Below are 24,840 nucleotides of genomic sequence, written 5' to 3'. Positions count from 1 at the left end.
GTTTCAGGTGTGTTTAATTAGGGTTGGAGCTAAACTCTGCAGGACAATGGCCCTCCAGGATCAACGTTCCCCACCACTGCCCTAAAGGGACATAGTGAAGATGATGAAAAAATATGAGATGGGAGGAAAAATTATTTAGCAATGCTTTGGCAAATGTGTTGAGTTCTCCTGAGAATGTTTGCACTCCCCCGAAAAACTTTGCATTCCCTCGCAAAGAACACAATTTTTAAGAGTGAACACATTCTTTCTCCAGGGAATGCAAAACATTTGCGAGACAAAGCAAAAGCATTTTATATATTTTTTTCCACCATCATGTCCCCTATTTTTCAATGTCTTTATCACTGATTCTGTCACCGAAAACGTTGTGGTTTGGATTTAAATCTGCAAATGCTTAAGGGTCTGTGATTGGATTGGATCATTATATGTTTCTATCCTTTTTTATGTTTGGCAGCAGTTCTTTTAACTCTAAAAGATGGAGTATGTTTTTTTTTTTGTTGTTTTTTTTTTTTTCATAAACAACCATGTAGGAAGATATATCATGGCCATATCAATTTTTGAGAAGATGCATCCTATTACTTCTACTATTCTCATTTGTAAGTCGCTTTGGAGAAAAGCATCTGCTAAACGACTAAACGTAAACATCCCAAAGACTTTCAATGAGGTTAAGGTCTGGACTCAGAGGTGCCAATTCATGTGTGACAATGATTCTTCATGCTCTTTGAACCACTCTTTCACAATTTTAACCCTGATGAATCTTGGCCATAATGCATTTTCCAACATGGTTGTTTAAGAAATTAAAAGCTACACACTCCATCTTTTAGGGTTAAAAGAACTGTTACCAAACATATAACATGCTAGAAACATAATAATCACTGTAATAATGATCCAATCGTAGATTCTTAAGTATTTGGCTATTAAAATCCAAACAGCGACTTTTTTGGGGGGCCGGGCAGTGTATAAACGTTAATCATTGAAGACAGATAACAGAAACACTTTTATCTTAATGTTAATTCATTAAGTTGATTTGATTGAATTGATTAATTCAATGTTGGTGCTTTTTATAAATTGTAATTATTTTATTTATTCAGGTCTTTTTTTTATTATTATTGACTAAACTCGCAACCACAGTTTGAGAACCACTCTGCACATAAAGTTGGGAGAACATTACACACATCACCTTGAAGCTTTACTCGGTTCTCAGTGTTTCATATTTGGCGGAAGGGTCAGTTATGTTAAAACAGACCACTGTACATCTGTAAGTACCTCTTGAAAACAGGGTAGACTGTGTGTGTGTGTGTATGATTTGTATGTCTTATATTTCATTCCAATACTTATTACAATTTATTTATTACTACAGTGAAAGATGCACATTTCAGTGTTTTAAATTCACAAATGTTGTCAATGCCATCTTTAGAGATACCTCTAATGTTCAAAGTGAAGCAGCTGAGCTTTTCTGCACAGTTGAAGGCAACTGGATACTGGTCCCACGTTAATGCTGTTGTGAAGTATTAATGGGTTCCTTAAGGAAAAGGAAAGGATTTAATGTACATGTGATGAAGCATCACTATGCAATTGAGAGCTGTACTCAAGAAACTTTGTATTACTACTATGCAGTTGATATGAAAGTAAATGGACTCAAATGCTCCAGATCACAAACCTCAGGCTACTCGTCTTGACAGTCAAGCCATTTGTCCTCAAGTCCGTACGATCCATCCTTAGTTGTGTTTTCATTTAATCGAGTTGATGTATGCACATTCAGGAAGAACAATGCAATTTTTATGATAAATTCCCTGAAATTCATTATAAAGCACTGAGTTATTTCATACAGTAGCATTAAAGTTGTGGAAACCCATCCCAATGCAAAGAGAAAATCTAATGATTCTTTGTAGTCTAGAATGAGATGTTGACAGGATGCATTGTCTATTTTGAAGATAAAATATAAGAGTATTTTCAAGCATTAACCCTATTTAGTCTGCATTATTCCTAAACTATATTTTAGTGGTATGCATTGCCATGTGACATGTTATGCATTAAAGAACCATTTTCTTTTACACATTTGTGCATATAAGTCAGTAAACCCCTGGCAATGGAACTTGCATGTTATAAACTACATGTTCTTAATGCATTTATTCAAGCTTTCCATTAAGGATTGGAGTCTAATAATTCCTTGCCTTTTTGTTATCTAGATATTTTCATGATAATGTTTACAAATCTCTAAAAGGCCAAAATGACTGAAACTTAATAAAAGTGACAAGAATAGCACTGGTCACAACAACGCCAAATCCTGTCCTTTTCAGAAAGCCATGCTCTGTTATTGGGTTAACAGATTGGAAGCTCATCATTAAAAGCAGGAACAGAATGTGGAATAAACATTGATTTTACTGCTAAGAGTTTGTTTGTGTCTTTCTCTCTTAAAAAAAAAAAATGTACACAAGTAAAGTGAGATAAAAACATTGAAAATGTGGTATTCAAAAATGCTCATGCTGATAATATCTGTAATGGGACAAATAAACAGCAAAATATAAGCATTTTCTCTATTCAGGCCCCACTAAAATGCAATGCATTTAATCTGAAATTTGGTCACAACATTCGGTAATCTTGATTATTTTCGGCGACATTTAGACGACAAATAATTCACCCCATAGTGGAATATTAAAAAAACAACAAGAGCAATTGTACATTCACAGACTCAAGGTTTGTATTTCAGATTTAAAAAAATTAATGCATACTACATTGGGTATTATTGTAATCAATCTATTATTATTAAACTCTGTAATTGATGCGTTGGATTCATCAGATGCATCAATTCACTTTTACAACCCTTTTATTACAATTCACTAATTAAATGGAACGCATAAGAAAAAACAGACGTCAAGCCAGCATGTTAATATTATATAGATATATATATATATTATATTGTGTTTACTTAAACATGATAAATGCAATGTTTCCAAGAAGTTAGCTGTAACAATAAAAATACAATATCTTTGTGTCCTTACATAGAATTAAAACAGGAAAACAAGAAAACAAAATAAAACAAAACAGCCCTAAGTAGTTCACAGAGAGGTACAAATATACAGTACAAATCTATTTTATTCAAAAAAGGGTACAAATAAAAACGCAACAAAATATAGTTATTAATGCTTTGTAAAGTTCAGGTAGGTGTAGGGTAGTCTAAGGGAGCACTTTGGGTAGACGACTCTAAGGCTTCTGAGAAGAATTAATACATATTGGTACGGCCATACGATATTAAAACGTACTATACAAAGTTTATACAACCTGGATTATACTTGAGGATTGAATATTACACATACATCATTGCATATATTTCGCAGATTTTTATGCATTAAACAAAGATGCCATCTCATTTAAAACTGGTCACACATCACATAAAAAGCAGTGTCACTTAGTGCCAATAAGTACAATGTCAAATTTGAGAGTATATAATGATTCCTTTCAAACCTCTAAACTGTTAGAAACCTGATTTCTGCCGACATTACTGACTTTGGCCTGCCGTGCCACCGAATTCAGTCTGGGATGTACACAAACTGCCATGTGTTAGGTTCATAAAGCCTTCCAAAACAATATATACATAAAAAGTAAAAATCAATCATCACAAACAATTTGAAGCAATGACACAACTACAAGTCACTAAAATGTTACCGATACGGAAAACTGTGCATTCATCCTTAACCCAGGCGGTTATCCTCGAGTGGGTTCAGCCGTTCTCACGCTTCACAAACATGTCAGCTCAAAACTCTCCAATTGTATGGAAGCTTGTTTCCGCCAGAATTGCATGATATAAAGCCAAAATTGAGTTATGAAGTCAGAATTGCGAGTTATGAAGTCAGAATTGCGTCATATAAAGCCAAAATTGAGTTATAAAGTCAGAATCATGTGATATAAAATCAGAATTGCAAGTTATAAAGTCAGAATTCTGAGATATAAAGTCGCAATTCTGAGAAAAAAAAATAGAAGATGCAATTGTGAGTTTATAATCACGCAATGCTGACTTTATAACTCACAATTCTGAGGAAAAAAAGGCAGACCTGTGTGATAAAAACTCGCAATTGCGAGAAAAAAAGTCAATTGCGACTTTTATTTCGCATATACTTTAATAACTTTATCCCCTGGTTTCACAGACAAAGCTTAAACTAGTCCGAGACTAAAATGCATGTTTGAGCTGTTTTAACTGAAAGAAACTTGTACTGAAGTATCTTAAAACATGTCAGAGCCATTGTTTTGTCTCAAGATGCACACCAATAATGTTTTTTTCTAGTGTAAGTTTATAAAAGCTACTTAAATATTCTATGTGAACTAAGGCCTAATCCTGGCTTAGGCTAATCCCTGTCTGTAACACGCAATTCTGACTTTAGAACTCGCAATTGCGATAAAAAAAGGTAACTGCGACTTAATCTCGCAATTCTGAGAGAAAAGTAAGAATTGTGAGATGCAAACTTGCAATTGTGAGAAAAAAAAAACTGAATTGTGAGATAAAAAGGTCGCAATTATCTTTATTATTTTTTTATTTAGTAGCAGAAACGAGCTTCAATACCATTTACGCCGACATCAACAGGGAGACTAAATGGACTTCCCATTCCCAAAGATTTCCCAGGACTTTTAGCCCAAACTATGTAGAACTGCAGAGATTCTCAAATTTCTATGCACCAATAGTTTTCACTCATTTCCTCAAGCCACTTTAATCATGATTTTCTGATTACTTCATTTTAGAAAAATAAAGTAAAAGAAACATCAGGGTAGCATTTCACCACAAAACCAAAAGAAATGATTAGTTTATGCAAAATTGACTTTTCCCCCCATTTGATTTTTGGGCGAAATATGGTTTTGTGAGATTCAGACATCACACAATTTCTCTAAAATGGACCGCTTACTAAGGAAGTGAGGGAATATGTTTCTAAACTGGAATCAGTGCAAAGCATCAGTCTTCACTTCTGCCCTACTAACAAGAGCAAAATATAAATAAAATAATAAAGATTTTGAATTTATATTAAGCTTACATTGTGTTCAACCAAGATACACATTATGAGCTAGTCCAAAAAATATCATCTTACAATCAGTAAGTGCAACGTCACTAATTGTTGTCAGTGAGCAACCCGAGCCACATTACACCAGACCTTTACAGAGGAGTCCAAAACGACTTGAACTGAATGAGACTTTGTCTCCACATGAAATCTTGCGACCTTGCAGAGTGGGGGTCACTTGTACGCATCGTATACGAACGATGCACATCTTAAGGCGTTATTGACAAGCTAATACTATACAAAATGTATCTTCATATCTGTACAAGAATACAAATGTTTGGATGATTGTTTTTACGTGGTTTCGAATGATTCATTATAATGGCGAAATGTTTACAATACAGGTGAGGGGAAATAAGTGCAGAACATTTCATTGCATCAAAGTGACAAACGTCTATGTTACATGATTAGGTGAGGCTCCATGGAAGAACAACACAGTTTCAGAGCGAAGAACAACTCAGAAAGCATGTGCACTGAGAATAGGGCGTCTACACACCAGAAATATCCTTTGATTTCAATGGGGAACATGAAAAATCACTGATAAAAAGGAAAAACTGCCATGTGACCAAAACCTGAATCTGAAATGCAACACAATCTGTTGCAGGCTGGTCTGATTGTGCTTTTGGAAGTACTTCAGAAAATAAATTCTCACTTTATTTCAACTCTTTCATTCAGAATGCATTTCTACCCATGAAACCCTGTTTTTGTCTAGTGTGCAGGCATCCTTTTCTTTATAGGGCGATGAAATGCTTACATCAATGTTGTACTCAATATGTATGCGAAAGCGAGGAAAGGACATGATTGGATTAATTTTATCACATCCATAGAGAGAAGGAAATGCAAAAGCGTAGGAATGTAGCTTAGGCTTAAACCTTCTGTGCCGTTACCATTGAACGCCAAATTGACTCTGAATGATTAAAAATCACAGCTTAAGAGTCACAATTTACACATTTATTGATCTTGCGTCAATAACTAAACTTTATAGTGCTGTAAGGATGACATTTTTGTTGTCTAAAACCCAGAAACGGTTTAACAATTTAGCACTTCCAATTCCATCGTCCTTAAGCCAATGGGTTTTTTTGAATGGGTTTTTGGTTAAACACCTGAAATAAAGTCTTTTAGTTTGAGAAAAACTCACCTAGTCCACTTTCACAGCCTTGTTGCGTTTATAATTGTGCTCTTGCAAACTGTTTTAAAATTTCAGGGAAATTTAAAAAAATAAATAAAGATGGAAGTGTTGTCGGAAGCTTAATGGTGGTGACGTTGACGTCACCCGACAGTGGCGTAGATCGTTTAGCATTTTACTTCTGGTGACTGCATTTAGGCTTCAAAACTCATAAAAGTTGTATTCATTTGTGAAGATTATCATGATGAACAAAACATGCAAAGATTATAATTTTTTTGGGGTCACAGAGCTTATTTTCTGCAACAATCCAAAAGCCAATGGAAAAATTCTATTGGTTTTTTCGAGGAAAGCAGGGTGATGCTAACTTCCAGGTTGGCCTACAAAAATATGTCATCACTGCAGCACTCTATTATTAATTTTCTATTGTATTGTTTCTATTAATAATTTTAGGTATTTGGGATGCCATGAAGTTTCAGGCAGAAAAGTTGATGTTGGCATCAAAATGGCCCTCAACAGTACAGAAGTATTTTAAAGCCAGCAAGATTGATAAATGTCATGTGATGAAGGTAAGAGCAAACTGGAGACATGCAAATCTCCCAGAGAACAGAGCTTAATAAGACAGACCAGAGTAAAGTTAAGACATTGGGAAGGCACAAACATAGCGTCAACTCTTCTTGGTTACAGTGCACAAGGTAGTAGCTCAGTTCTTAATGAAAGCGAACTCAGTCCATCTCCGCCATGAAGTTTGCAGGTGGGAGATTTCATCTCGACGAGAGACGGCTGGTAAGGCAGTGCATTTGAGAAGACCGAGAACAGTGCACCATTGCTGACAAAAAAATAAAAATACAGCACCAAACAAGCGATAATAGATAAGCTTCAAGTTATGTGACTCGGTAGTGACATAACTAACCACCACCATAAAGGTCACCGAGCCTGTGGGTTACTAGAGAAAATCCAAATGTGCAACGGCATCGAAATGTTTCTTGAAACGCAGCAGACCACAGATGAACTGGTGAGATTGTTGAAACTGCATTACGCATAGGGTGCTGACTGCATCTCTACTGCATAGCTCATGCTAAAGCTGAATCTATCTGATAATTCGAGTCAAGTATTGCTTCATTCAAATGTAATACTTAAAAAAAAATAAAATGGAATTTTGAATAACAACATCGGCATTCTTATTTTTCCCTGTCTGTGAACCTAACAACTTGAAACCAGTCAAAGTTGGTCTCCCAAGCCGGTTGACCAAATCCAAAACAGCTTTAAAACCAGCAAACCATATGCACTTGACCAGGCTGAAGACCAGCAGACCAGATTAGGCAGGTTTACGATGTTTTTCCCAGTCATGAACAGACTAAATTTGTGTCTGCAAGGCCTTAGATGACTGTTGTGACCCTTTTGGGCAGCTCACTTTGGCTGGCTGTCCACAGTAAAGTGAAATGTCCTCTGTGAACTATCTTAAAAGGTGTTCAAAGTGTCACCGAAACATTTTGGGACAAAGGGAAAAGAGAAAGGAAGAAATAACATGAACTAGATTTAAGACCAGATTAAAAATAGCATGAAAGTGGGACTCCTTTTGAGAGGGAACAGTATGTCTCCAAACAAAATATTAACAGATGAAATACAACAGATGAAATGCTTCATAAACAACAAATGGATTTGAACCAATGTAGGGTGATCAAAACCAAATACTGTTCTACTCGATACACACATTGCCATTTCTTCACTTTGTCTGAATCAGACTTGTTGGTACAACCAGGTAGGTTTGCACCCACATAATTCGTCCTGTGAGTTCAAGCGATGACCCTTTTTAATACCTCTTCCGAACTTCTCTTCAACGTTAAGAGGTTTTAGAACTGCACAACAGACATGTGGTATCATTGAGGTTGATGTAGGAAGTCTAAATCTAACTAGTCAAACGCTAGCGCTACATTTATATAAAAAATATATATTATTTTTTTTACCAAAAAGAAAAAAAAACCCTTCTCTTAAAGCCTTGAGTGATAGTGAGAGTCCAAAAACTGTTCAATTAAATCGTGGCCCAAACACAAGACAGCCCAGCAATGCCAAGAGCCAACAACGCAGAGAAATATCAAAGGTCTCATTAAAGAACTTGAGCCAAAATGGAAACGAAAATTTGCATCTGACAAGTAGAAAGTGGAGGCAAAACATTGGAGGGTTGGAGAAACATTACAAAAACAACAACAACGAACAACAACAAAAGGAAAAGTGGGAATGTCAGGCTCTTTTCTGGAATGCTGTTTTGAAACAAAACACAATCTTCCTAATGTTTATATTATTTGGTCTAATTGCACTTAAGTCATGATTTCATCCATCTGAAAATGTTCAGTAACTACGAAAAGTGAAACTGCAGCATTTTCTCTTGGCTAATGTGTAAACAGTGTCAACCTTGCCTGTCAGTTTCTCATGAGCCAAAAACCACCAACAAAACTGAATACTTCAAAACAACAAACACTTTCCCTTCATTATTAAAAAAACAAAAACAATAAAACACATCATATCTGATTCCTGTTAAAGAGTCAGTGTGAATCAATTGAACTTATCTGTGCAATACAAGACCTGCAGTACAAGTTTTAAAAATCACTCGTGGGTAATATTGCCAAGAAGAGAGACAGAACGCAATACTGTACAAGAGTTCACCAATTACAGAAACCAAAGAAGAAACCATAAAAACCTCAGCACAGATCTGAATTACAAACTGTATTAATGAAGCTCTTTCCTCTTTCAAGATGAGTTCACGGTTCAAAACTGGTCCTAACCAGACATGACGTGACAAGTTTACAGTGATGAGTAATTTGTCCATCCGAACTGAAAGCAAAAACGCTGCACCCTGTGACACAAAACCTATGAAAGGATTTTGGACCAAAGAGATTTCACAGTAGGCGGAGCTACCCACCACAAAAACAAGAACCAACAAAAGTGACAGACAAAGTTGCTTGGCGATCTTTGCAGACACAACACAATGTAACTCGAGCATCACCTGTTTTATCGTGTCATACCTGGTTAGGACGTGATGTAAGGTAGACCAAGGCCAAGGTCTTCATATAAATAGCAAGAGCTGATTCTGAACATCCTAATCAGCGGGTGTTTCAGAAAAGCCCCATTTCGAGGTGTGATTTCATATTAGTCATCTCTGAAGACACTACTGGTCAGAAAGTATGCCTAAAAGAAAGAGGTGTTGTTTTAGGGGTAATTGCATGCTTGTAATGAACTCCCGTAGTAACTGTTAAGAGTGAGCATTATCACAAAGTAAAACTGCATTATCTTAGAAAATCAAGAGAAGTGCAGGATAAGAATAAAAAGGTCTTTACATACAGACTGCAAATGCTGCACATAGAAAAAAATCGAAATACAAGGAGTAATCTATCTTATACGGGATTTAAAAAAAACCAAAACAACAACAACATGAAAAACAACTATTGCTTTGATTTTGATAACTGAGCAGGGTCAGTCCACACCCAACAGCAGTGAATCTACACTTGTCTGTGCTAAACACTTCCAACAGGACGATTTCATTTAAACCTGCATGCTTCAGAGCAATAATCCATTTCGACAGGAACAAGCAGTCCGCAAACGACTAGAACCTGCTGCACATTTGGTCTCAGCTTCGCAAGCACGGCTGATTTTGGCTGACACCACATGTTGACTCCAGGAAAGGGGCACAACAATGTAGGATTAAAAAAAAAAAAAGTTAATAATCAGACTGAAGGATGCTTCCAACCATGAGGTACTATTTAGAGGCGTTTTCCTAGGCCAGCCTTACTGGGAGATGATAACTCCAATGGGTTGAGGAGGAGAGATCACATTGAAACTGGAATGCAGATTCAGAGCCACTGCTGAATCAAAACTAAAAACCTCTGAGGAGTCGTTAATGCAACTGTTAAGATGCGTGTGAGACTTCATTTGGAAATAGTTCCTGATTGTAGAAAGATTGTTGGATCAACTGATTGATGTGACGATGCTGGGCAACTGTTCTCAAACTCCAGACTAGAAAGGAGTCCTCAGCAGAAGCACCCTGAGAAGAGGCAGGGAGAGGAGGAGAGTGTAGGAAAGTGAGGACAAACACACCTCTAGAGAGAGGCGCATTAAAAACTGTCCAAGTTTCAAGGTTTTCGCCAATAAAAGCCTGGCAGCGCAACAAGGGAAACCGTCAATGTTTAGAGAGAAAGAGCCTGTCTTTTAGGGAAAAAAAGTTGTTGAGCAATCTATCCTCTTTTGTCCTTCAAAATATATATTTATTATTATTGTAAAGGCTTGTCAAGATTCTATGGCTGTATCCCATTCTTATCCCTGGCCTTTCTGAAATAAACATCTACTTGAGGAACTGCAAGATACCTTTATGCAAGTGATCACTGCCAAAACATGATAGTTCACCCACAGGAACACGCAGACGATGCAGGCTTTGGTACGTGATTTACCAGATAAAGCTGCCCATGCAGATCATTGCGAACTCTGACTATGACCTGGCAAAAAAAGTCCTCTGCTCGAGACCAGAACCGAAGAGAACTGGAGAAGGGGGCGGCAGGGGGAATCTTCCAATATGTGCAAAATCTCAAACATTCTGAGGCTACATTCTCTCTCCCTCCGACCACGCTCCCTCTTTCGCATCCGACTGACACTTCACTCCCAAAGACAATCTCTTTTGTGTTTACTGCTACTTGCCGGCGTTCGAGCGCCCCTCGATTGATAGCTTGACCTCCTGAGGGATAAACGATGGCCGAGAGGAGCTAGAGGTGGCAGCTGAGGCTAAACTTCCGTCCTCATTCTTGATGCTGTATCTTTGGAAGCCAGGGGCAGACCAGCGCCTCTGGGACGCCCCTACGGAAGAGGCTCCCGCTCCGGTTCCCGGTGGAGCATGACCCTCAGTGTGCAAATAGTAGTTGCTCTGGCTCCGAGTGTGCTCTGCTGAAGTCCTGTTCGGTCTGGGGGGCGCATCGATATGTCGAAGACCCCCGACCTGCATGGTCTCTTCCTTGTCTCTGTCCCTCTCTCTGTGGATGCGCTCCATCTTTAATTGGTTTGGTGGCCGAGGGGTGTGCTGGGGCGCAGGGGGGCCCATGGGCTGAGGTGGGGCTCCTGACGTGGAGTTGGCTTTGGTGGGAGTCCGGGCCTGCATTTGCTGCGGCGGTTTCTGCTGTAACGCGGCTTGCTGCTGCAGCGTCACGGACACGCAGACATCACCCACTTGCAGATGGTGGCAGGTGAGACCGTACAGTTGGGCAGTCCGCTCGGGGCTACAGGACGACCAGCCCTGTCCGAAAACAAAAAATGGGTGTTCGGGGGGAACATCTATAGTCACTTTGCTCTGCTGCTCCCCTACGTTGAAATGCAGCGCCACTAGACCAGGCCGCTGACTAGCACGGATGTCCACCACCATGCTCGAGTCGATCTTAAGCCCACCGCTCACTTCTGCACTCCGCACAAAGTCCTGAGTCTGCAGATCTTCCACACGCTTGAGCTCTCCGGTAGCCAACTGGATGATGGCGCCCTTCATGAAGTGCGACGGGCCGGTGGGTGCCAGTAGAGGAGCCTGTGGTAAAGCACCAGGAGTTGGAGTGGGAAGCTGCTGACTGTGTTGGGGAGGCAGCTCTGCCACCGCCCGCTCTGGGAGACACGCTGCTGCATCCATGGCTTTTGTATATGTAGCTTGAGAAGCAACGATGGCTGGTGAGGCCACATCGTTGGATTGATAATGCTGCTGCTGTTGTTGCTGCTGCTGCTGTTGGTGGTGATGGTAGTCCAGGGGCACGAGAACAGGCTGCCCATTGGCCAAGATCACGGCGTGACCTTGTTGAACGATATGCTGCTGATGAGCTCTGGATTCAGCAGGATTTAATGCATATGCTGTTCTGACTTCGCTCTGTGTCTCTCGACTCCTCTGAGAGCTTTGAGACAGGTTCAGAGGGACATGTGCTGCTTCCTTGCGACTCGTGCCATGGACAGGAGAGGCCAGTCGTCCAACCACTTGCTGGACCTACAAATGAAATGACATAAAATAACAGTCAGAAAAATCTAATCTTTAAATGGAACAGTTGATTGATTATTTCACTTTAAAATGAAAATTACCCCATGACTTACTCACCCTCAAGCCATCCTAGGTCTATGACTTTCTTCTTTCGGATGAATACAATCTGAGTTATATTAATAATCACTCTGAAGCTCCCAAGCTTTATAATGGCAGTGAATGAAACCACCTGTTTAAAGCTAAAAAAAAAAAGTGCATCAATCCATCATAAACATACTCCACACAGCTCCAGGGGGTTAATAAAGGCCTTCTGAAGTGAAGCGATGCATTTGTTTAAGAAAAATATTGATATTTAACACACTATGAAGTAAAATAACTAACTTCCTGCCAAATGAATTCTACTTATGTCTAAAGCATAACTTACGCGATGCATCAAGTAGGACGTAGCGTAGTACGTCATGGTGTAGTGTAATACCAGTAGTACGTAGTAGTTACGCTTTAGACACAAGTAGAATCGTATGGCCGAAAGCTATTTTACTATATAATGTGTTAAATATGGATATTTTTCTTACACAAAGGCATCACTTCACATCAGAAGGTCTTTATTAACCCCACGGGGGCCGTGTGAAGTACGTTTATGATGGATGGATGCACTTTTTTGAGCTTCAAACAAGTGGTTTCCATTCACTGCCATTATAAAGATTGGATGTGTCAGGATATTTATTAATATAACTCCAATTGTATTTGTCTGAAAGAAGAAAGTCATATACACCTAGGATGGTTTGAGGGTGAGTAAATCACAACGTCATTTTCATTTTAAAGTGAACTAATACTTTAAAAATCTGAAAAGGTTTTGCAAGTGTGTTTTTTTTTTTGTTTAGTATCATATTTGATACATCAGACATGTATGGCTCACATAGTAATGATATAGGAGAATATGGATCTCTCACTCGAGAAAAAACTGAGCAAAAAAATGCAGTTTGGTGCAGTTGATGTTATTTATATTGCCAAAAAGTACAATTAAATTCTGATAGCTTTTAATCTAAATCAATGAGATTTTTTATAACAGTTCAGTACTTGCTTGAAATGCATTTAAATATCAGTTGACACTCTATATCTCCCAATGATATCTTAGATGAGATTTAAAAGCTTAGTTTTACTAAAATGCTTTAGTTTTTTTTTTTTTTTTTTTAATTGTAGGGGCAAAAGATAAAGCAATGCAATACAGTGACGATTAAGAAAGAGACAAATAAACGTTCCTCAAAAGCCTGATGTATCATTTGTTACTCACATTTTAACATGATTTTTCTTAAAATTATGTATAGATAAATCAATTAAAACTAAGCTGCTTAGAATATAAAAATATAAAAGTTATTCTTAAGTTTACTTTATAAAAATCAGTAAAGATTTCACAGCAAAAAGACAAATGTACCACAACCTGAAGGGGAACGTTGTAAAACATTTTACTAAAAGGCGTTTTACTTGCTAAAGTAGTATGAACTATCAATCAGACGACAGAAGGCATGAATATATTGTGTACAACAGGATTTTCAGCAAAGTTTATCATGTTGATAATTTAAAGGCCTTCGAAATTTGAGTATTATCAAATATAGCACCATAAGCTGAACAGTGACAAATGAAAGGTGAGACTTGCCTCAAGACTTGTCACAGCAGATTCTGCTGAGTATAAATCAAAAACCAATCTCTGTTGTTTCTAAGAAGTAGTAGCCAGAGTTACTCAATCCTCAACACACCCAAAGAACAGCTAATAAAGGAAGGAAGTGGTGTAACTGATGCTGACTCACAAGAATTGCCTCAAAAAAGGCAAAACTCTGAAAATGCATTAAGTAGGGATGAAACAGTATTTAAAATACTACTCTGGGCAGGTCCAGATTATGTTACAATATGTTTGTACCATTACATCAAGTTCAAGGAAAAGTGTGACACTGCAAAACAGTGAGTAGGTGCACTCCAAGTGAACCTTACTGGTTGGATAATAGTCAGGTTGTAGGTAATGATTAGCTTAAGAAGATTAATTTCCAGCTTCTATCCAAATATGATATCTGGGAAGCTGTAACAATAACATCAACATCAAGATTTTGTGATATGTTCAGTGCAGTGTTATTGTTATCAAAACCTTTTTTTTTTTTTAAAAGCCAGTAATTCAAATAAAATATTTTTTTTTTTCATCTAAATATTAAACTTAAAAAAAAAAAAAAAAAAAAAAAACAGAATATTAGACACACTCCATTGGCAACTAATGAATCAAGTTTAAGTACTACAATTAATAAAACAAACTAAAATAAATTAAAGCTAAAAAGAGATAATAAAAGCATGCAACAAAATAAAACAAACTAAAATTAAAATGAAATCTAAAAATATAAAAACAAAAGTCGACCCAAAAGAGCAGCTTCTGTTCATTACACCATGAATTCTTATATTATTTACAAATTGCAATTTAAAATACAGTTATTTGTGTTATTTAATTGGGTTGTCTTCATAGACACATGACTTAAAAGGTGCAGTTTGCAATTTCTGAGAAACGCTATTAAAAATGTAAATCAACACCTAAACAATATTGTGAATATTTGCTAGAATGTCTGTTCTATGGAAAATTGCAAGCTATTAAGTCAGAATTGTGAGATATAAATTCAGAATTGTGAGATAAACTCATAATTGCGTGTTATAATGTCCAAATGTGACAGAAAAAAAAGACAGGGTTTTTTTTTTTTTTTTTTTTTTTTAGAATTGCGAGTCTATATCTCACAATTCTGACTTTGTAAGTCTGAGAAAAAAGTCAGAATTGTGAGATAAAAAGTCACAATTACTTTTTTTAAATTTTTTAATTAGTGGCGGAAACAAGCTTCCACACTGTTCTGTGTGTACTGGAAAAAAAAGTGTTTGCATATAGGCTTGGCTGTGTAAAATAGGAGAAAAAAAACAAAGTGGATCAGACAAATCTACAGAGAACCAAAACAATCTTGTAGCCAAACAGCAGTAGGGGGCGTATGATGGGGGAGGAGAGAGAGCGAGTGAGTCATTCGTAGAAAGACTGAATGAAGGTCTTATGGGTGTGGAATGACATAAGGGTGAGTAATTAATGACAGAAATTTCATTTTTGGGTGAACTAACCCTTTAATACTGGAAAAGCTCCGTATGTGAGTAACATTGGTTTTACTATGTTTTACAAAAACAAGATGTGTTATTGTATGCTGTTGTTGTTGAATCACAGCTGAATCATCCATAGTCGTGCAAGCTGTCTGATGCACCAGCTATTAGTGGTTGCCTGTGTTGCACTGCGTGTTTGTTATTTTGGAGGCGGAGCAATGAAGGGTGGGGGTGGGGGTTTGTTTGGGTGTTGATATCAAATATCAACAGGGTTTCTCAGAAATCGCTTACTACACCTTTAAACAAAGGATCCGATTTCAATATAGGTCAAAATTATAGGCTAAGTAATATAACTGCATAATAGTCAAGTCACTACTGATACTGATATATTTAAGTGTTGTGACTGGCCACCATTTTTAATCAGCTTTTCTGCAGTGCACTCAATAGTCCTGTGATGTGGCAAAATTCTGTTCCAAGTCTATAAGAAATCAAAATAGACCATATTATTTACTTAAAGTACATTCCTGGTGATACTGCAATAACTTGCTCTGCCTCTGAAATGACTTCCCCTTTTCAATTGCTCTATTCTGACATCTAACATCCACTATCCAATCAGTTTCTGATAATAGAATGTCATGTCATGTCAACAACCCATCTGCAACTCTTTTTATGAACTGTAGTAAAACAGAATGTCGAATATGTGGTTGTTTCATTTAGCAGCAGATTTGGATTTGTTGTAAAATCATATTTGTGTCCTAACAATTCCTTTAGGCAGTTTCTTCATGGTTTCAAACACTTTCCCTACATACATTGCACCTTACATGCCCTGGATCTTTACTTTCAAGCAACAACTTGTACTTTTCAATTTGGTGATCGAAAAGGTTGAATTCTGGAGTGAAAAACCACAGACCTTCAATAACCCACTTTCTTTGAATGGACCCCTTTAACATTTCCGTAGTTCTCAGAAGCGCAAGTCGTCAGTTGGGTAAATTTCTATAGTGGTGAACGAGAGATGAAAGAAAATATAATTTTTGTATTACCATTTGCTCAGATAGCAAAAAGAAAAAAAAATCCATTATAGCGTTTCCATGACCAGTGTTGGGGGTAACGTATTACAAGTAACTTGAGTTACGTAATCAGATTACTTTTTCAAGTAACTAGTAAAGTAACGCATTACTTTTTCAATTTATCAACAAATTATCTAAGTTATAAGTAATGCAAGTTCCTTTTTTTATATTTCACATTCATTTGTGCTCCAAATCTTCCTGAAGCAGTGTTTTGAAATCGGCCATCACTAAATAAGTAGTTATTTTGGTTTTTTTGGCGCACCAAAAATATTCTCATCGCTTTATAATATTAATATTGAACCACTGTACTGACATGAACCGATTTAAAGGGTTAGTTCACCCAAAAATTATGTCATTAATGACTCGCCCTCATGTCGTTCCAAACCCGTAAGACCTCCGTTCATCTTCAGAACACAGTTTAAGATATTTTAGATTTAGTCCGAGAGCTTTCTGTCCTTCCATCGAAAATGTATGTACGGTACACTGTCCATGTCCAGAAAGGTAATAAAAACATCATCAAAGTAGTCCATGTGACATCAGTGGGTTAGTTAGAAGTTTTTGAAGCATCGAAAATACATTTTGGTCCAAAAATAACAAAAACTATGACTTTATTCAGCATTGTCTTCTCTTCATGAATAATTTCCATTGAATTGATTCCATGCACACTTACGCACCATTTTAAAAAATATAGCAATACCAAAATACAAACAATGTAGAATAGCTTGAATACAGCGTGCGTCTCCCTCAGACTGTAAACGAAGCTCTGACGCGTTTACAGCGTCTTACATCAGCAGTATCACTGCGGAGTCGTGAACCACACTCCGGAGCAGAAGGGGGCGGTAATGCACCAATAAGCTGGATGCCAACCGCCGTAAAACAGGAAAGAAGAAGCGGAGTCGTGAACGCGAATTGACAACAGACCCGGAAGAGAATACAATGCTGAACAAAGTCGTAGTTTTTGTTATTTTTGGACCAAAATGTATTTTCGATGCTTCAAAAACTTCTAACTAACCCACTGATGTCACATGGACTACTCTGATGATGTTTTTATTACCTTTCTGGACATGGACAGTCTACCGTACATACACTTTTAATGGAGGGACAGAAAGCACTCGGACTAAATCTAAAATATCTTAAACTGTGTTCCGAAGATGAACGGAGGTCTTACGGGTTTGGAACATGAGGGTGAGTCATTAATGACATAATTTTCATTTTTGGGCGAACTAACCCTTTAAATATGTTTTTAGTGCATTAATGGATCTTGAGAGAGGAAGTGACATTGCTCCCTATGGAGGCCTCACTGAGCCATCGGATTTCAACTAAAATATCTTAATGTGTTCCTAAAATTAACAAAGGTTTTACGGGTGTGGAACGGCATGAGGGTGAGCAATTAATGACAGAATTTTCATTTTTGGGTGAACTTACCCTTAAAATGCTTTTCTTTTCTTTTTTTGTCATTTACTGCCAAGGTAATATAACAATGCACAGTGTTATAAATGTGTACTAATTTATAAAAAAAAAAATAAAAAAAAATGCTGATAACTGGAAACGTGTCATCATAGTCTGTGAAAAGGGTCCATTTCTAAAACCTTCAGCAAGACATTTTATATAGACTTATAATTCTAAAACTTATATATTTTTATACTCTATACTTACATTATAACACATTGATCCAATAGTTAACCATCCGTTCCTCACCTCGAGATCAGTGTCTGGCGTGCTGCTCTGTCCTGGCGACATTCTGCCCTCTGGCCTGCGGCTTTTCAAGCTCTTGTCTTGCTGGGCCTCCAGCGCAGCTGCCTGCAGCATCCGTGCACTTCTTGCTGAATAAACTGCATCCTGATGGCTCTCCCTGCCTCCGTGGTCTCTGTCCCCACCATTCACCTCCCGTTCCTGCTCTAGGGAGCTGCTGTGCAGGTCTCGTTGAGGTTGGACGCCCCTGACGGCGGGGTGGTAGAACACAGGCACGCCTCTCGGGCTGAGCTCCCCGGCAGACAGCATCCCTACAGTCCCGAGTGCCGCCGCCTGTTCAGACGGGAGCATTTTGGTGTACGAGACCTGCTGCTGCGGAGGGGACGAGACCACTCCTTCCTGAATCACTGATGGGTATGGAACCAGGTGTGGCTGTGAAATGGCAGACTGAGGTGGCATTAAGGGGCTGGGAACAAATCCCGGAGGCAAGGCGTAGGGAACCGCAGTCGCGTACGGAGAGCTAACAAACTGCAAGGAGGAGTGTGGGATCTGGGTGTAGCCATGCGGAGGGTAGGGAACACTCGTATGCTGTAACACCGAGGAAGGTACGTTGTAGGCAGGAGAAATGTGGCTAAGAACAGGGTGCAGACTGGTGGGTGAGTAGGTGCCAGCGGGCAAAGCTACTTTATAGAGCATGCTATACTGATCCACGGGTACCCCGATGAGACCCTCAGCACCCTCCACCCCATAATGCACGCTCGGCTGGGCTCGCACCCACTCGCCACTACCACTTTGGCCTTCTCCGCTCACTCCAGAGCTTTGTGAAGATGGGCCATCCTCACCTCCTCCTCCACTCCCAATTCCACTGCCTCCCGCTCCGCCGCTGATGCTACTGCTGCTGTTGTTGTTGGTGGAGGTGTTGTTGTTGTTGTTGTTAACAGGGAGGTCCCGCTTCTTGGGAGGGAGGCACTCCTGGTTGCGCTCATGGACTGGTTTCATGGTGATTCGGGATGAGAATGGGTGCTGTTACTGAACAGAGGAAGGGACAAAGCCTGACAGCCGCGGAAATAGCACCACTGGAATCAGCTCTGAGAACCTCCCGCTGGCCTCTTCCATCACCTTACCTAAACGCATAAAGAAATCATGTACAAATATTAGGGGTGTGACGAAGAACGAGACAAGATTTTTACACAGTATTTTTAAGAAATCCTCGATGATGAAATACATGATTAGAAAATTAGTCTGCAGGTGAATTTGAAAAGATTTAACTAATCATCTTGTAATGGATGTCATTTCAGTTCTACTTTCTGAGTATGAAATATCATATGCAGTAAAAGACAACAATACTCAAGCACCGTAAAAGGTTTTGCCACAAACTCAACTGACTGGCTTTTCTTCTGTATGATTTCAGTCTCTTCAGACCTTACTGTACATGATTTATGAGCTTCTACAACTTTTGACCTCCTAACTGAACTCCTTTCCACAAACTTATCATAGAAATAAAAACAGTATAAATAAAAAATAACAGTTTTCTGTTACTGCAACCATAATCAAAGTTCTCTCTCAATATTCAAAGTGCAAATAGTGACAATTTTTCTATAAGCATGATACAGAGCTAAGAGATGGTTACAACTAAACAGCCTAGCCTAAGAGCACTTTTATATTGGGAGATATTTGCATGCATCAGGGAGCCGCTTTTAAAATTCGGGGTATTGAAATCGCATAACGATGTATGTAAATGTAGCGGTGGCATATTCTATCCTAATTTCACCCTCATGCACGAGATCTCGTCACACCCCTAATAAATATGAACTATATATTTAAACTAATGATGAATAGACTAGTGCTCAACATACTGACCAGGCCAATAAAACGGCTGTTTTTGAGAACTGTGCCGACTGGTCAATTAAAACATGTGGCCGATCTGCCAAACGTCACTTTCAAACTCTGCATTTATAAATTGCTACAATACTTTTGGTGAATTTTAAGCACAATTTAGTGCCATATTACTTACAAGCAATGTGCAAGAGTACATATTTTCAAATATGCATTACAATACATAGCAATTTAGTTTGCATTTCACATTTTTAAAGGACTTCAATTTTTCTTCAACCAGCTTTGTATTGTTAAAATGTCTGTAGTATATATAAATGAACATTGCATAATCTTTCTCCATGTTACCTGCTCCCAACTCTCCCCATTTATGACAAATAGTTTGAAACAACAATCAACAGCCAGTTTCAGACAAGTTTGATTCAATTCAGATTATTTGGACATACACTAATACACACAATTCTGCAATTTACGTGCCAAAACTGATAATTATGTGCCATTAATTACACAGCCATATATAATAGAGGGTACGCATTGACGTCACTTTCCCGCTGGAAAACACCCCCTCAGCTGGACTGAGTGGCAAAAGAGCCTGCTGCATGTTTGTATTTAATAGGGGAAACTGCGAAAACAATTAAAACGTGAGAAAAACTAATGATTAAACTTAAGGTTTGGACTAGATAGTGTTCCTGTTACAACTTATCAAAGATCCAGTAATCTATGGATATTGATATGCAGCTAGGAATCATGTTTCCAGACAATTATATGTGCCTGATTTCGACGCTGGTTAAATACATAAAGCAAATTTGCCTGTATTTATATAAATACAACATAGGTAGCTCTAAATCCAGGTGATCAGTTATATCAATGTTATATATCATCCAGTCGTAAAACTTGAATAGTTTGTCAGTGTTTATTTATAAACACCCAATTATGCAGACGGTAAATGTTCAACGGATGAGTTGTCAATACAATATACAGGGTATTAATTTACCCCAAAATTCAACATATTGACAAAATGATAACAGCAAATACATGTTTTGCTGTCTAGAGTCCAGTTGTTTGAACTGCAGTGATCAATTTGCTTCTCTTTTCTTTCGCTTTCGGCAGTCTGTAAAAATGCACCTCAGATTTTTTGTATAGTCAATAGCAAAGCTCTTTCCTGTTTTATATGTGTTTTTCGTGGCATTCACGCTGAAAACCAATGCTGCCACTCAGTCTTTTTGGCACTCGGTGGGCGTAACCGCACTCACTCCGGCCGACAGTGGCGTCACGTGCATACCCTCTTTATAATACAATATAATACATTTTTGTTAACTAAAATGGTTTTTGTAATAAATCTAAAATAAAATAAAAATAAATATTAAATAAAAAAACTGAGCCAGAAATCAGAATTTTGCCTTGGCAAATGTAAGTTGAAGCACTAAAGATACTCAAACTGAAATAAAAGGATAAACAAAAACTAATCATGACAAAAGCACATAACAAAACTAGAACTCAGTCTAAGATTAGTCTAAAATTAAAATGACGTGTTGAAAATCTGACATTGTGAGCCTTTGAAAAACAGTGACATGTCATTTTTTGAGGTATGACTGTGTGTCATTTATATTCTAGAGCAAAATGTGGAAGTCTCTTTGAGTAACCTTAACCACGGACCTGTTTGACTCATTCATCAAAAGCCACTTTTCTAAAAAGCCCATTGGAAATTACCGAGGAAATCCACAAATGTGCCTTCCAGTTTGGCCTAAATACAGCGTCAAGGATACTAGAAAGCAAGATAAATACAAGCATCATGACGAACATCACTAAACCTCATTAGTGCAGTTAAAGGGGAATTTATTACATTAAAATTAAAGTTAAATCATTCAAAATGGAAGATTTATCACATTTTAATCACTAATGTTGACATCTTACTATACTGTTATTACGACAACCTAGTAATGATTTTTAATAGTATTTCAAAGCTTATTATAATAATATTTAACCTCATATCTCCCAGAACAAACACGATAAGACCCAAGCGCAGTAACGGCCGTAATAGTTAATAGAATTAGGCCTAAAAGATAAAGCACTCAAAATACATTTCTTCCAGGCTAACTGTATTGTGCCCATGATGCTTCTGTGATTCATACACAGTATGTTAGATTCAATAACGAGAAAGAAAGTGCATAAATAGAAGAAGGCCCATGTTCTCTTAAAGAAACAGACACTAGTTGAGCAACATGCTTGGCATATCAGAAAATGCCCTTTATAATGAAAATATCTGTGTGCTGTTTTGGTAAATTTCACATTAATTCCAATCTAGGCATATCTAGTTAGTGCATGCTTCAAGTATCTTACATAAACACACGATGGACTTTGTTTTAATATGATTAGACACAATATTTCCACGTAAAAGATAATAAAACGCCCCAAAAATCAATTCTAGGTGCAATTATTGCTCCGTAGTAAACGCAGATATACATGCACTGTGGATAAAATGCACTGCCAACTTTCTACATATAGTAATCTCTCATTTTAATAGCCAAATTCATAAATCAAACTGAATCATTTGCTAAAACGAAAAGTTTCCATGAAACGGAAACTTCGTCTACTTACATTATCCTGACACTGTTAAACTGAAACATGCATAAAAGAAAGCGAAAAATATTAAATGACACAAATAAGATATTTTTAAAATGCAATAACGTACATTTAGATGTTTTGGGTGTCCGCGATCCGCGTGAGTATTGACATCGCGCTGAAGTGAATCGTGGCACAAGTAGAGACACTAGAGATGTTTTCATCAAGACTCAAGCGTTAGCCAGCTGCTATTAAAGCCTTTAACTTCACTAGCCAGACGCTTCACACGGGGAATATAATCATTCATCTGCAGAAAACTGTTCGGTGCGTTCGCTTCTTTTCCTCCAGTCAAACTTTGGTAGTCGACGCATGTTTGAAACTAAAGCAGGAGTAAATGAGAGGCTGGGATTTCCACCGGAGCGCCGCTAACGGGCTAATCGCTCTTCCCACAGACTCAAACAGCCGCTTCTGCACCCGCACGCGAACGCGCTGCAACACAAACACTCACCTCCGCATTGCATCGTGTGGACGAGGGGCAGAAATACAGACTCTCGGTGGAGTTCGTGCAATAAATCAATGGTGAAATATGGGCTGGTGACATCTGCCCATTCCAGAGGCCAGCAGACTGAAGCCCAGCGGCGCGCGCTGATGACGTCATGGAGGAGTTGATCCGCGGCTCGTTCATTACAGCAGAAACATTTCAGTTTCTTAGGGAAAGTTTGTGGGTTATTACTGTCACACACATACACGCACGCTATATCATATAAATTAGTATATATAGTAATTTTACATGCATGTATTTCTATACATGCACATAATTTTTAAAGATGTAAATCATATTAGTTATTTTTCTTTTATCACAATTCAGTGAGCATAGGAGTGAATGATTTCACCATGTTCCGTTTAATATCAATAGAGGGCAATGTTGAGCTGTCATGTTATGTTATGTTGGTCCTTGAGGAGACAGACAATTTAGGGTTAGTTCAACCGAAAATGAAATTTCTGTCATTAATTACTCACCCTCATGTCGTTCCACACCTGTAAGACCTTTGTTCATCTTCAGAACACAAATTAAGATATTTTTGATCAAATCCGATGGCTCCGTGAGGCCTTCATAACCAGCAAGTTAATTTACACTTTCAAATGCCCATAAAAGCACTAAAGTTATATTTAAAACAGTTCATGTGAGTTCAGTGGCTCTACATTAATATTATAAAGTGACGAGAATACTTTTTGTGCACCAAAAAAAATAAAAAAATAATGACTTTTCAACAATATCTAGTGATGGCCGATTTCAAAACACTGCTTTGAATCTTTACGAATCAAATCAGTGACTCGCAGCAGACAAAGTCACGTGATTTCAGCAGTTTATCCGTTTGAATCACTAATTCGATTTGTAAAGCTCAGAAGCAGTGTTTTGAAATCGGCCATTGCTAGATATTGTTGAAAAGTCGTTATTTTGTGTTTTTTGGCGCACAAATGATGAAAAAAAGCAACACCTCAGCAACCACCCGAGTACCCTAGCAACCGCATAGCAACACCCTAGCAACCACCCTGAGTATCCTAGCAACCGCATAGCAACACCTTAGCAACCATCCAGAATACCTTAGCAACCACATAGCAACCACCCCAAGTACCCTAGCAACCGCATAGCAAAACCTTAGCAACCAGTCAGAATACCCTAGCAACCGCATAGCAACACATTAGCAACCACTCAGAATATCCTAGCAACCACATAGGAACACCTTAGCAACCACCCAGAGTATAGGGCTGGGGGATATATCGCATGTGATTGTCACGCGCATTTTGTCAGTAAAGCCGGTTCCCTGATTACCGGTAAATCGCCATCACCTGCTTTCAAATGGAGCGGCATTTAATAGACAGAGCCGCAGTTCACTGATAAGCTACGCAATATAGCGTTCATATCGCAGATGAATCGCCTTCGATAATGAACGCGATATTATGTGGCTTGTCAGTGATCTACGGCTCTCTCTATTCAATGACGCTCCATTTGAAAGCAGGTGAACATGATTTAGTGGTAATCAGGGAACCGGCTTTACTGACAAAATGCGTGTGACAATCACATGCGATATATACCCCAGCCCTACCAGAGTACCCTAGCAACCACATAGCAACACCCTAGCAAGCACACAGAATACCTTAGCAACCGCATAGCAACAACCTATTAACCACCCAGAATACCTTAGCAACCGCATAGCAACACCTCAGCAACCACAGAGTACCCTAGCAACCACATAACACCCTAGCAACCGCCATGAGTATCTATCTATCTATCTATCTATCTATCTATCTATCTATCTATCTATCTATCTATCTATCAAAACTACTAAACTAAAAATGAAACTTTTAAACTTCAAACTTTTAAAACTGCTTCAAACTTTCTGGACCCTCTTTCAAGCCAACTTA

The 24,840-nt window shown here is 38.2% G+C and overlaps 1 protein-coding gene across 4 annotated transcripts; it reads right to left on the bottom strand.

Annotated features, from left to right (window-relative positions):
* Positions 1 to 74: 74 nt before the first annotated feature.
* On the bottom strand, positions 75 to 23,065 carry atxn1l (ataxin 1-like). Of its 4 annotated transcripts, XR_010896380.1 has the most exons (4): positions 22,922 to 23,065; positions 17,983 to 19,142; positions 9,186 to 12,160; positions 75 to 1,790 (listed from the first exon to the last, which is right to left on the bottom strand). XR_010896380.1 is itself a non-coding variant. In XM_067400028.1 (3 exons), the coding sequence occupies exons 2-3, from the start codon at positions 19,015 to 19,017 to the stop codon at positions 10,841 to 10,843; spliced, it is 2,355 nt and encodes a 784-aa protein (XP_067256129.1). In that variant the 5' UTR covers positions 19,018 to 19,142; positions 22,922 to 23,065; the 3' UTR covers positions 4,454 to 10,840. The 4 variants fall into 4 exon arrangements, 3 of the variants coding, with proteins under 3 accessions (XP_067256129.1, XP_067256131.1, XP_067256130.1); XM_067400028.1 differs by lacking the exon at positions 75 to 1,790 and having other exon boundaries at positions 4,454 to 12,160; XM_067400030.1 differs by lacking the exon at positions 75 to 1,790 and having other exon boundaries at positions 4,454 to 12,160; positions 18,025 to 19,142.
* Between the last annotated feature and the right edge of the window lie 1,775 nt (positions 23,066 to 24,840).

The sequence above is a fragment of the Chanodichthys erythropterus genome, chromosome 11 (assembly GCF_024489055.1).
Source record: "Chanodichthys erythropterus isolate Z2021 chromosome 11, ASM2448905v1, whole genome shotgun sequence".
Lineage (NCBI taxonomy): Eukaryota > Metazoa > Chordata > Actinopteri > Cypriniformes > Xenocyprididae > Chanodichthys > Chanodichthys erythropterus.
Note: the sequence above shows the minus strand (reverse complement) of the source record. Positions and strands in the feature narration are given on the sequence as shown.

Bases quoted from the DNA above. Each gene is read 5' to 3' on its own strand.
- atxn1l (XM_067400028.1), bottom strand. From the start codon at position 19,017: ATGAAACCAGTCCATGAGCGCAACCAGGAGTGCCTCCCTCCCAAGAAG. The intron at 12,161-17,982 runs GTAAGTATAGAG...TTTCATTTGTAG, and splicing joins TTGGATCAATGTGTTATAAT to GTCCAGCAAGTGGTTGGACG.